This window comes from Pristiophorus japonicus, chromosome 13 (assembly GCF_044704955.1).
Source record: "Pristiophorus japonicus isolate sPriJap1 chromosome 13, sPriJap1.hap1, whole genome shotgun sequence".
Taxonomy (NCBI): Eukaryota; Metazoa; Chordata; class Chondrichthyes; family Pristiophoridae; genus Pristiophorus; species Pristiophorus japonicus.
In genome coordinates, this window is record NC_091989.1 from 3,871,636 (window position 1) to 3,884,961 (window position 13,326).

At 46.1% G+C, this 13,326-nt stretch overlaps 1 protein-coding gene across 1 annotated transcript in view; it reads left to right on the top strand.

Annotated features, from left to right (window-relative positions):
• grm3 (glutamate receptor, metabotropic 3) overlaps positions 1–13,326 on the top strand; it is a 68,007-nt gene that overhangs the window by 54,324 nt on the left and 357 nt on the right. The window contains exon 5 of the mRNA XM_070896557.1: positions 8,264–8,438. Coding sequence (XP_070752658.1) covers positions 8,264–8,438 — 175 coding nt within the window. The remainder of the gene's footprint in view (positions 1–8,263; positions 8,439–13,326) is intronic.

Here is a 13,326-nt window from a genome sequence, read left to right on the forward strand (position 1 = left end):
GCCTGAAATTCCAAACAGTAATCTCTGGCGGAGATGGGTGTGGTTCTGGCATAGCAGGCTCGGGGTGTAAATCAGATACAACAGAATGACACCCGTTCTAACGTACACACCGAGGCCAGAATTTTACCGGTGCTGAGAGGATGGGGTTGGAGGTGGGTCAGCTGTGAAATTTTGAATGATTGACAGTGAGTCGGGAACCCACTATCAGCCTGCCTCCACGTGGCTCTCCCAGGTGTTGGGTTTGTCTGCGCTGAGCAGATTCGACACCAAGCGGCGGGGAAGGCTGGTTAGATTAGTAAGAGCTTGTTAACAGGCATTTAAAAACTATTTTAAGCTCACCTTTAGATTTTGAGAGCTCGTCAATGGCTTCCCTGCTGCTTGACGATCACGTTAAGTCAGGAGGTAGGTTGTTGTGTCAGCGTGGGATGGTTTCTTCATTTAACAGCTGAAAATGGTCTATAACAGCTCCCATTTCCTAGGTGTTCAATTTCCAAGGTTAGAAGCTGTGGCTTACTGCATTTGGAAGACCGATTGAGCTTCATGCAGATATCAAGTGTTTGGAGCAACTCTCTATCCAGTGTCACCTGATTGAAGCAACCTCTCTCACCATTGACAGATCGCTTCTGTCACCTCAACCTCACCTGCCATCTATTCCAGCAGCATCGGTGCCCTTGAAAAAAATCTCACCTTGGTCCTGAGAATCCCACCACGATCAGCCCCAACACCAGCAGCACCAGGCACACCAGCAGCACCAACAACACCAACCTTCTCACAAATCAATTGACGCTGCACAGGACATCAGCACCCGACCACATTGCTGCCCGGGAGGCCAGGGATGGCCCACCATGGTCACATTTACTTCACTTGATGCTGTACACCCTGACTGCCACATGATGCACCAGGTTGGCACCACCCCACACCAGCTCCATAAAGCATCCCTGCAATGTACAACCCATTCTTTTCATCACCATTGCAGGGGGTACTGTTATGTCTCACCATTCACTGCAACTCACTAAGCCACTTCCAAAGGTGCACACAAATCTTTCCAAGAATGCAAAGTGTTGAAAATAAAGGTTTCAATGTTTGACAGCACATTAGCAGAAACTTTACATGAACATTGGCTAAAACACCCAAGTGCCTACCCTTGTGTATTGTTAGTTGGTATGCTTGCATGAGGATGAGTGTGAGTGTGAGTGTGAGTGTGAGTGTGAGTGTGAGTGTGAGTGTGAGTGGTGGCTAGTGAGATGGGGACGTGATAAAGTAGAGAGAGAGAGAGAGGGATGGGTGGAGGTGCAGAGTAAGTTGGTGTGAGAAGTATGTGCAGGAGTAGGGTAGGGAAGGCAGAGTGATGGGGATGTGATGAGTGGCACAGCAGGATGAGGTTGAGTGTGACTTTGCAGTAACGTTCCGTGATCTACTGAGATCATTGAAAGGTTTGAGCCACTGCAGCCTGGTCCTCCTGACCACATCCCAGCTTGTGCCCTCCTGTGCAAAGTGCAACCAGACTGCATTGGTGTCCTGAGGGGGTCTCTTCCACCCATTCGAAGGGAAGAGAACCTCACTGCGTGCTGTGACTCACTCCATAAGCATCTGGAGGGAGTGATGGGAGAGCCTGGCTGCAGCCGTTCCCCTCAGTGCACTTGTGTCAGTGTTTGTAGCACCTCAATGCTGTGGAACACTGACAGCACAACTGTCAAAATCAATGTGGGCATGGTCCCTTTAAGGAAACCAGCTGATGATGCGTGATAAACAACATCATCAGACCTGCTTCCTTTTAATTGGCTGGGAACCTTGCTGGGTGAGCTTACCAAGCCCAATTAATATAAAATCACTTGTACAGAGCGGGCTGGACCAGCAGCGGGCTGGGACCACGCTACGGACCCTGGCCGCACTGAACCCGCCTCGGTAAGCGAAATCGGGGCCTAATTTTAATGGAATTGGGAGCTGGCAGAAGCTGTGCCGTCCCCACCGTGGTGCACGGATGCAAATGACAGGATGAGAAGGGGACAAAGATGTTGCACCAAAATTGCTCAGAATTGCAGCTGACGGAATTCAAGTCTGTAGAAACGAGGGATCAGTTCTCTGTATGACTTGTCAGACCAAGAAGTAACTGAATCAAAATGGTGGGGAGGAAAGATCAGATAAGGTGCAAGAGACTGGCTGTAAGACAAGGACGACAGGGGTTGATAAAGGTAGAGAGCACAAAATGGTGAAACAACCAATTCAAAACACCGCAATAATCTTGTTTCATGAGCAGTATTTATGAGAGGCAGTATTCATTCTGTCCAGAGCAAAGGTTTACAATCATTTCTAACATTTTATAAAAACTTCTGATTTATTTTGAACATACCCCAGAGTTTTGATGAAAATGTATAATTTTGGACCAGGCGCATTACTCTCACTGACAAACCATGGCCAGCCCACAGTATCGAGACTCTCCGTGGAAACTTTACCACACCATTCTCTTGTACCTGCTGCTTTTAATGGGCTGAATTCCCGGGAGAGGGCATTCATTCAGCTGATAGTTTGAATGAGAGATTGTGTCCCATCTTATACCCACATATATGTTCTGCTAAACTCATCCATGGAAATTTAACCCCTCTCACCCAATGACTCCCCAAAACTGCAAGCAAACTTGGAGCAAAACAGATTGGAAGTTGGAACTTCTTTTGATCTGACACATTTTGTGACTACTCAAAAATATTGCCATGTTTCAGGATTTTTTGGCTCTTTTTCCACAGCAGCTATTTGGAAAAGAGTTATATTTAAATGTTGTTTTTTTTAAAAGCAACATGTATTCATACAAGTTTATAAAACACTGAGAAGGTCATTAAAATGCTAATGAGTTAAGCAATGAAGCTGTTTCCCAAAGGCCAAAAATAATGAAGTAATTGTTATCTTGTCTTTGTGATCAATAAAAACCTCACGCCCGTTGTGTTGGGAAGTCTCTGTCCCGAGCACTCTCACACCGAAAGGTACATTGACAGCTGAGGTTTTAAATCAGAATGTAGAACGGATAGGCTTCCAGAACAGAGAGGGTGGATAGTGAGAAACGATTCCTGCTGGTTGGGGAGTCTCAGACTAGGGGACAGAGTCTAGAAATTAGAGCCAGACCTTTCAGGAGTGAGATTAGGAAACACTTTTACACACACAGAGTGGTAGAAGTTTGGAACTCTCTTCCGGAAACGGCAATTGAACAGAAGAACATAAGAAATAGGAGCAGGAGTAGGCCATACGGCCCCTCGAGCCTGCTCCGCCATTTAATACGATCATGGCTCATCTGATCATGGACTCAGCTCCATTTCCCTGCCCGCTCCCCAAAACCCTTTACTCCCTTATCGGTTAAGAAACTATCTATCTCTGTCTTAAATTTATTCAATGTCCCGGCTTCCACAGTTCTCTGAGGCAGCGAATTCCACAGATTTACAACCCTCTGAGAGATCAATTGTTAATTTTAAATCTACTGCTATATTCCTGGAACATTTGGAAACAGGACAAAAGTTAGAAGTTATTTTGTCCAGCAAGATGATCAACCGGTGTGGGGAATTGAAGTGCGTTCATTATTTTGTATCATTACACGAAGATAAGTTGTACTAGTATCATAGAAGGGTTACAGCACAGAAGGAGGCCATTCAGCCCATCGAGCCCGTGCCGGCTCTCTGCAAGCGCACTTCAGCCAGTCCCATTCCCCCGCCCTTTCCCCGTAGCCCTGTGATTTTTTTTTACCTTTGGATACTTATCCAACTCCCTTTTGAAAGATAAAATTGAGTCTGCCTGCACCGCCCTGATTGAGTTAAGTGAGTCTGAACATACCTGTTGGGCTGTTTGTGCAGTGAAGAATGAGACAGTTTTATGCTCTGTTCCCGCATCTTCTCACTGAAGTATAAATATTCAGCTCGCTGTAAGAGCAGCAGGCACACCCAGAATACCCAGCTGGTGTGCCACGAGAGACACGTTACATCCACTGGGTTACACTATTACATTCGTGGATATTAATCAGCGTCAGTCAATTTCAGATGGTAATGGATGTGAGATCCGATTATGGGAGTGACTGATGTCGCTGAACTCAATAAGATATCAACTTTAGACTCGAATTTCTGGCAATTATCCGCTAATCTAAATAAAAAGGTGTAAAGTAATTTGATTATTCTGCTGGATGTGCCGAGAACCTGATTGTATCTCTGCCTGGTTCCTGGAAGCTGACCTTGGAGTGCCAGGGCCAGTTACAAACAGCGCGGAATAGCTTATAAGAAATAGGAGCAGGAGTAGGCCATACGGCCCCTCGAGCCTGCTCCGACATTTAATAAGATCATGGCTGATCTGATCATGGACTCAGCTCCCACTTCCCTGTCCGCTCCCCATAACCCTTGATTCCCTTATCAGTTCAGAAACTGCCTATTTCTATCTTAAATTTATTCAATGTCCCAGCTTAACCACAGCTCTCTGAGGCAGCGAATTCCACAGATTTACAACCCTCTGAGAAGAAATTTCTCCTCATCTCCGTTTTAAATGGGCGACTCCTTATTCTAAGATCATGCCCTCTAGTTCTAGTCTCCCCCATCAGTGGAAACATCCTCTCTGCATCCACCTTGTCAAGCTCCCTCATAATCTTATACGTTTCGATAAGATCACCTCTCATTCTTCTAATTACCAAGACACAAATACACAGTTTGTAGGAAAAATTGGGCCAGAAATCGCACTCCCCACGGGCGAGTATGAGTTGCGCACACACCTACGGGCTTCCCGCAAGTTCTGGGTTTAGGTATGTGAAGCGCAGGTGCCTAAACCCAGCACTTGCGATCTGTAGCATGAGAAGAAACAGCGCCTCTATGGGCAGAGATCGGCCAATTTACCCCACTCCTACCCAGAAAATGTCCTTCAAACTCTTACACCTGGTAATAGCAGGAGCATAAGGCCAGCTTTTACCAGCGCAACAGTTTTTTAAAAATAGAAAAATAAAATGTTGTCACTCATTTATATCTCAAAAAACCTGACCATTAAGATAAGTTTATTTTCAGCCCTGTTAAAATATATATTAATTTATTTTCAGTGTTTGTGTGTTCCTGGGGGTTTTCTCGTTCATACTTATGGCAGCTCCGTACACACGGAACCTTAATAAATATTAATGGGGATCCCCTACTCTGATAGGTTGGGCCGGCCCATGTGATCCCAGTGATGCGTACGCTCCTGGGATACGTGGACTGTGACACAGGTCTTCGCCAAGAGCCCCAGGACCACAAGTCTCCGAACCTTCGGGAGCACCAAGGACTTTCCTAGAAATTATTGTAGTTGGAGGCCCCGCGGGAAGCCTCCGACCGCAAATTCTGGGCCACTGTCTCAGATTACAGGAGCCCAATAAATTGCTGGCTTTCATGTCTCCTTCCCTGGTCCATGAACTCTGACTTTGTTTACTGAAACTGGCGAGAGTCCCCAGCGCTGATGGTGTGCGCGCTCAAACCAATGCGATTTGCCCACTATATGCCATGGCCGCGATAGCGGGATAGCGTTGATAAAATCACACCGTTCAAAAGTAACGTCCTCGAAATGCCCTAAACAGAAAAGATCAAATTGCTGCCGCTTCCTCGTCCTAATCTATCTCCGAGCAACGCGGTGTTTATTCCAGTACAGACTGCACAGTCTCCATCCCTTGAAAAAAGAAGGCTGAGGGGTGACCTAATAGAGGTCTTTTAAAATGATGAAAGGTTTTGATAGAGTGGATACAGAGAGAGAGTTTCCACTTGTGGGGAAGAGTATAACTAGAGGCCATCAATATAAGATCGTCACCCAGAAATCCAATGGGGAATTCAGGAGAAACTTCTTTACCCAGAGAGTGGTGAGAATGTGGAACTCGCTGCCACAGGGAGGGGTTGAGGCGAATAGTATCGATGTATTTAAGGGGAGGCTGGACAAGCCAATGGGGGAGAAGGGAATAGAGGGTTATGCTGATAGATTTAGATGAGGAAAGACGGGAGGAGGCTCGAGTAGAGCATAAACGCCGGCATGGACTGGTTGGGCCCAATGGCCTGTTTGTGTGCCGTATATCCCGTGTAATCCTGTGTAAACTGAGACCTGCCTCGTCTGTATAGCTCAATACCGCACCATTCAATGGACTCTGGGAAACGAGGGCTACTTACTAACAGAAACTCAGAGATCCTGTGCCCTTCCAGTTTATGTCTGTGTGCCGGTCCGGATAGCCCTGTCGGTAGCCTCTCCAGCACTACGGCAATCAGAGTGATCCATTTCGTCTTCCCTTTCAGCCGAGACGGCTTTCCGTTATTTCCTGGGGGTCTTTGTTTCTGCGGTGGGTTGCTATATGTACACGCTTGAATCCAAGAACGTTACACTTGGTACCAGACCGGGATGTACAGACAGAGCTCACGAGCAGCAATGTGAGGAACAACACTGTGACCTAGTGACAATGTGTGAGTCACAGCACATTTTATCAATGCACTGTGACAAGTGAATCCAACAAGAACATGTCCAGAGTCGAATTATATTTGGATCAGGATTTCTATGTAACGTTAGCAAATGAAAATGTTGCCTGGTTAACCTCAAACCAATAGTTGTTTAATCAGGTGCATTGCATCAACATAAATTTGACTCCCTACAAAACAAAGGTAAAAATTATTATTGATAATAATATCATGTGGAAGGTTCAACACAATTATGTGTCAGCTGTGGCTCAGTGGGCAGCACTCTCGCCTCTGACTCCGAAGGTTGTGGGTTCATGTCCCACTCCAGAAAACTGAAAACAAAAATCCAGGCTGACACTCCGGTGCAGTGCTGAGGGAGTGCTGCACTGCCACAGGTGCCATCTTTTGGTTGAAATATTAAACCGAGACCCCGTCTGCTCTCTCAGCTCAATGTAAAAGATCCCACGGCACTATTTGGAAGAAGAGCAGGGGAGTTATCCCCGGTGTCCTGGGGCCAATATTTATCCCTCAAGCAACATCACTAAAACAGATTATCTGGTCATTATCACATTGATGCGTGTGGGAGCTTGCTGTTCGCAAATTGGCTGCTGCGTTTCCCACATTACAATGACTGCACTTCAAAAGTACTTCATTGGCTGTAAAACGCTTTGAGACATCCGGTAGTCATGAAAGGCGCTATAGAAATGCAAGTCTTTCTTTATTATCAAAAAGTTGTCTCCACTATCTTAACCCATTTATTTTAAACCAGTTGATAAAATCGTGTAGAAAGGCATTTGGTGCAAACACATGAAGTGTTTGAAATTTGGATAACTATCAGTAATTTCCACCCTGTGATTTTTTTTTTAAGAATAAATGTGATTTCAGAATAACGCTATCTGTAGTACTGTTGTACCTTGACCAGGCAGGAAAAAGAAAAGCAGAGTATTTTTAAATGGTGAGAGATTGGAAAATGTTGGTGTTCAGAGGGACCTGGGTGTCCTTGTACACCAATCACTGAAAGTTAACATGCAGGTACAGCAAGCAATTGAGAAAGCAAATGGAATGTTGGCCTTTATTACAAGAGGATTTGAGTATAAGAGTAAAGACGTCTTACTACAATTATATCGGGCCCTGGTGAGACCACACCTGGAGTATTGCGTACAGTTTTGGTCTCCTTACCTAAGGAAGGATATACTTGCCATAGAGGGAATGCAACAAAGGTTCACCAGACTGATTCCTGGGATGGAGGGATTGTCCTATGAGGAGAGATTAAGGAGACTAGACCTATATTTTTCTTTTAAAGAGTTTAGAAGAATGAGAGTGATCTCATTAAAACATACAAAATTCTTACAGGGCTTGACAGGGAAGATGCAGGGAGGATGTTTGCCCCGGGCTGGGGCGTCTAGAACCAGGGGTCACAGTCTCAGAATAAGGGGTCAGCCATTTAGGACTGAGATGAGGATAAATTTCTTCACTCAGAGGGTGGTGAGTCTTTGGAATTCTCTGCCCCAGAGGCCTGTGGAGGCTCAGTCATTGAGTATATTCAAGCCAGAGTTCGATAGATTTTTGGATATTAAGGGAATCGAGGGATATGGGAATCGGGCGGGAAAGTGGAGTTGAGGTCGAAGATCAGCCGTGATCTTATTGAATGGCGGAGCAGGCTCGAGGGGCCGAATGGCCGACTCCTGCTCCTAATTCTTATGTTCTTATGTACCGGATTCCCAGTTAGGATACGTAACTGAATGATGATTTGGGACAATTACTTTTACAATCTTTGGTCTTTGACTCGGTGTTTTCCCGCAGGCTTTCCGAACATGTGCAGCAGTTTAACAATGACCCTTGTTCCACAGGTGCAGACCACCACCATGTGTATCTCGGTCAGCCTGAGCGGATTTGTGGTGCTGGGATGTCTCTTTGCGCCCAAGGTGCACATTATTGTGTTTCAGCCACAGAAGAACGTGACCAGCCACAGACTCACCCTGAACAGGTTCAGTGTCAGCGGCACTGTAACTAGTCACTCGCACTGTAAGTAAACAGGGGGGTGCATTCTGTGGGGTTCTTTCTGCTCGTCCCCCGTAACCTGGGCAGAAGAGCTGCTGAAACCCTGAAAAATCCACATTACCCCCGCCCCCCGAAACTTTAAACCCCAATATCTTCAGTCATTTAAATACTTTTCAAAAGAAAAGGTATTTTCTTGCTCTCTGCTTCACCAGGGTCTATTTCCCGACCGTGCATGGTTCCCCCACGAACACTTAAGACGCACATAACTAAACCCTTCTGTACACTTTCTTAACACAAGCAACGGCCCGTTTAATGGGAACAATGGGCGATAGAAAGTATACAGCAGGTCATGCAGTTTTCCTGGCCAAGGCAACAAACGAGTGGACATTAGGAACAGGAGTCGGCCATTCAGCCCCTCGGGCCTGCTCCGTCATTCAATTAGACAATGGCTGATCTGCCTCAACTCCACTTTCTCACCTTTGCTCTGTATCCTTCGATATCTTTACCCAACAAAAGATCTCTCTCTCTCAGTCGTGCTAGTTCTAGCCCTTTGGGGGAAGAGAGTTCCAAATTCCTACTGCCTTTTGTGTGAAATGATGTTCCTGATCTCACTCCTGAAGGGCCCAGCTTCTAACTTTAAGATTGTTACCTTGTTCTTAATTCCCTCACCAGAGGGAATCATTTCACCATCTCTACACTTTCAAATGCTTTAAACATTTTAAAACCCTCAATCAGATCACCCCTCAAACTCCTGTACAATATCAATACAACGGTGTCTACACTTCAAAAGTGCTTCATTGGCTGTAAAGCGCTTTGGGACGGCCTGAGGCCGAGAATGGTGCTATATAAATGCAAATCTTTCTTTCCTTCCCTACAAGCCAAATTTACGCATCCTTTCGGTCCAACCAGTCTGTGCTGGTATTTATCATCCACGTGAGCAATAGACATAGATCGTTGATAGGAGGTTTAGAGGGGAGTTGAGGAGAACTTTTTTTCACCCAGAGGGTGGTGGGGGTCTGGAACTCACTGCCTGAAAGGGTGGTAGAGGCAGAAACCCTCACCACATTTAAAAAGTACCTGGATATGCACCTGAAGTGCCGTAACCTACAGGGCTACGGACCTAGAGCTGGAAAGTGGGATTAGGCTGGGTAGCTCTTTGTCGGCCGGCACGGACACGATGGGCCGAATGGCCTTCTTCTGTGCCGTAAATTTCTGTTATTCTAGTCCTCATCCCATGTGCCCGCCCACTCTGTTCCCATATCCCTTTGTTCCCCTTTCCTTCAACTACCTGGCCAACCTATTGTTAAACATTGACACGGTCTCTGGTCAGTCACTACCTCTGCTGCAGTCCACAGCCTCACAACCTTTGCTAAATCTCTTGAATTTAATCTTGCTCCCTCAGTCTAGACCCCCTTAATTACTCAAAACAATGTTTCTACCTACTCTTCTCTCTGTTCATAATTTTAAACCCCTCTATCAAATCACGCAGTAATCTTGTCTGTTCTGATGAAAACAGCCCCATTTTCTCTGTCTTTTTTGCTCATCTGAGCTGTACCCTCTCTATTGTCCCAACATCCTTCCTGTAGCATGGAGCTTAAAACTGCTCACAGTGCTCCCCCTGTGCTCTTACTAAGGTTTTATATAGGTTCACCATCACGCTAAACTTTTATACTCTCTGGGATCAAAACTGCCACTCAGCGACACCTGTTAGCACCTCCGGGGGGCGCTACTGTCTCCCGTGGAATTGTGCGAGGGTTTGCGGCGGCGTTGCCATAGTAGCGCCGCACCCCGCCGATGACACCATCATCGTGCGCGGCAACCCTTTAGCGCCGCCCACCGACCCCTATCCGTCCCGCGGTGGACATTGGCCACGCCCTGCGAGCTACCCCATGAGCGGTGTCAGCAGAAGTTCGAGGGGAGGTGGGGAGCGCCCCGCGCCGCCATCTTACCAATTTGGCTGAGTCGCCGGTCGGCTCCTTCTTTACTTCTCTGACGTGGTCTGGGCCGCCTTCGTGCTGCCCGGCGCTATGTTCTAGGTGGCCTACAGGAAGCCCGGCCGAGTGCGGAGCAGCCCTTCTCTTTAACCGAAGGGGAGGGGCATTGAAACGTGTCAGCGGCACACGGAGCAGCCGCGTAGCGTTACCGATCGTCCCCCAGTATCGCCCCGTAAGCCGCTCCATCAGGATGCGGACCGTGTGAGATTGCACTCCACTTCCTCTGAGGGGCGGTAACCGCACTTTCACGGTCAGGGTGGGACTTCCACACTGGGCACAGGAAGTCCCGCCCCCAATCGGGGCGCTGGGGAATTTCGCCCCCTACACCTCTTACCATAAAACCCAATATTCCATTAGATTTTTTATGGCATTATCCACTTGAGGTGCTGTTTCTAATGTCTTGTGAACCTGAACCCCCAAATGTCTCTGCTCTTCCCTGTCGCCCAGCTTTGCCCCAAAGTATAATAATGAACAAAAATAACCACTTATTGACATTGGGGTCCATCTGCCACTGTTTTTGCCGAGTTCACCAGCCCCTTGCCACATGTTGGTGCTCGGAATGATTTACTACGCCTCCTATTTTAGAATTGTCTCTGAATTCGGACAGCACGCCCTCCAGCCCGAGAGCCAAATAGCCAAATCATCGATGCACTTAATGAATAGAACGATCCCAGAACTGAACCCTGTGGAACGCCACGACCCACATCCAACCACTCGGAGGAAGGCAATTCTGCCCCCCCCCCGAACAGCGAGTGCATCTAGAAAGATCTCATTACTACCCGTCACAGTATTCAGCTGTTTCCTGAACATGCTCTGGCCTCAACTGTCCATTCTACACCTTGGTCACTGTGTGTGTGACAGGACACCAGTCCTAACGTTCCTCCCTCATCTGACTGTCCTGGTTTAGTTTGGGCATTAATCCCTCTTTCTACAGACGCCGATTGACCTGCTGTGTATTGTCTGGGTTTATTTTTGAGTTTAACGGGTCTTTCAAAAGAGTTTTTTTTTCTTTTCAAGTTTTAGCAAATGTTGCACGTATTACGGGAAATTCCGTGACTGTCCTTTACTAAATGATGGCAGCTGGGGACACCAGCAAAACTGGAAACCTGCACAAATATATTAAACATTTGTGTTAAGTACTAGATGAGAGACAAAAGTACCTTTATCCTACTCTGGTGTCGCCACTGTCTGGCATTTCGATTATGGATCCTGAGATACTAGAAATTTTTGTGGGTGTTCCTTACTTTAACCCAAATAGTACAGATATCGTTTCAACTACCGACCCAACAAATTTAACACTTACTCGACAGTTCCCACCTCCAAACAATGAAAGGGAAGGAAAGTTTGGAGGAGGTAAGTTACAATACCACAGTGTATATGTATCTGAGGAGCAGCTAGTGGGTTTTTCAGTAATTTAGAGGATTTTACCTTAATTGGATATTAAGGGAATCAAGGGATATGGGGATCGGGCGGGAAAGTGGAGTTGAGGTCGATGATCTGATTGAATGGCGGAGCAGGTTCGAGGGGCCGAATGGCCGACTCCTGCTCCTAATTCTTATGTCAACATTGACCTAAAAACTGCTATCATCGGGGGAAGTTCCCTGAAATGAACTTGCTTTGCATCAACAGTGCAAATAACTATAGTTTGTACAACATTTTTCAAAAGCATTTCTTTAAACAATATTATCCAGGACCGTAACCAATTTTGACTCCTAATGCTTTATCGAAACACATTGGAGTTAAAACTAAATTCCTAAATCCTTAAGTCATGCTGTGGGATAGTGACACAGGAACACGACCCTAGTCTGAAATTCCTTTCTGTTATTTGAAATAAAATAAATGGGTTAACAACTCCACTAAAATAGCAGAGAGGAATTTCAGAGTAACTATTTATATGGTAGTACAGGTCGATCTCCCAAATCCAGTTCCAAAATCCGGATATCGCCCAGATCCGTGGAGGGGTTGTCCGAAATCCAGACATTTTTTTTAAAAAGGTGATAACGGTATTTTTTCGGAATTTTTCGCCAAAAATGTTGCTAATCACTCGGCTATTTTTGAAAGGCCCAGCAGAAACCACGGTCCTTACCAACTTTAGTCCCAGGCCGATTACTGCTGCGAGAGAGGCCTTGGGAGGGGGAAGACACAAAAATAAAATTGCAAAAAATAAAAAAATCACAAGACACTTAACTCTTGAATCACTGAAAAAGAATTTTAAAATAAAAACTTTAACCTACCTTTTTTGCCAGTCTTCTTACCTACCCCTGTCCTTGGGGCTGCAACGCAGGCTTTTCCTCCGGAGTTTTTTATCGCCCAGAATATGGCTGGTCGAAGGGTTCTGAAATCCAGAAATACCCAAACCTTGGCCCGGGGCGTTTCCGGATTCGGGATGTTGGAAATACCTGACATCCAGAATGGCCTCACTCCCGAGGTTTCCGGATTTTGGAGGTCGAACCTGTAACTGTAGTTTCATTTCAAGGCCTTAGTATTGGGAAACTTAAAAAAATCTTCCAGTTATATCTGTGCTGTTTGCAACAATCTACTGAAAACCTATTTTGTTCTCACAAGGTTGTGGCCACGTAGAGAGATTATTAATAAAAAAATAGAGACTGGTTTTCTTTTTTTTTCCTCCCCATATTACTCACTATTAACCTTACCAAGAAAAATATACCAATAATGAACAGGTAGGGTATATTTGGGAGATATGTATTTTAACCATGGCTTTGTTGATAGTTTTGACTTGGCCTCACCAGTATTCAGGCTCCCTATCACTATCCACTGACTCCTCCTGGAAAACGGGCATTTGCGGACTTGGGGTGAAGGCGGGTATTGGCCCACCAACCCACCACCGCCCCCCCCCTCCCCCCCCTGTGTGATGCCCGTCTGTGTCGAATAGCCCGCTGACCACGCCAAGAAATCAG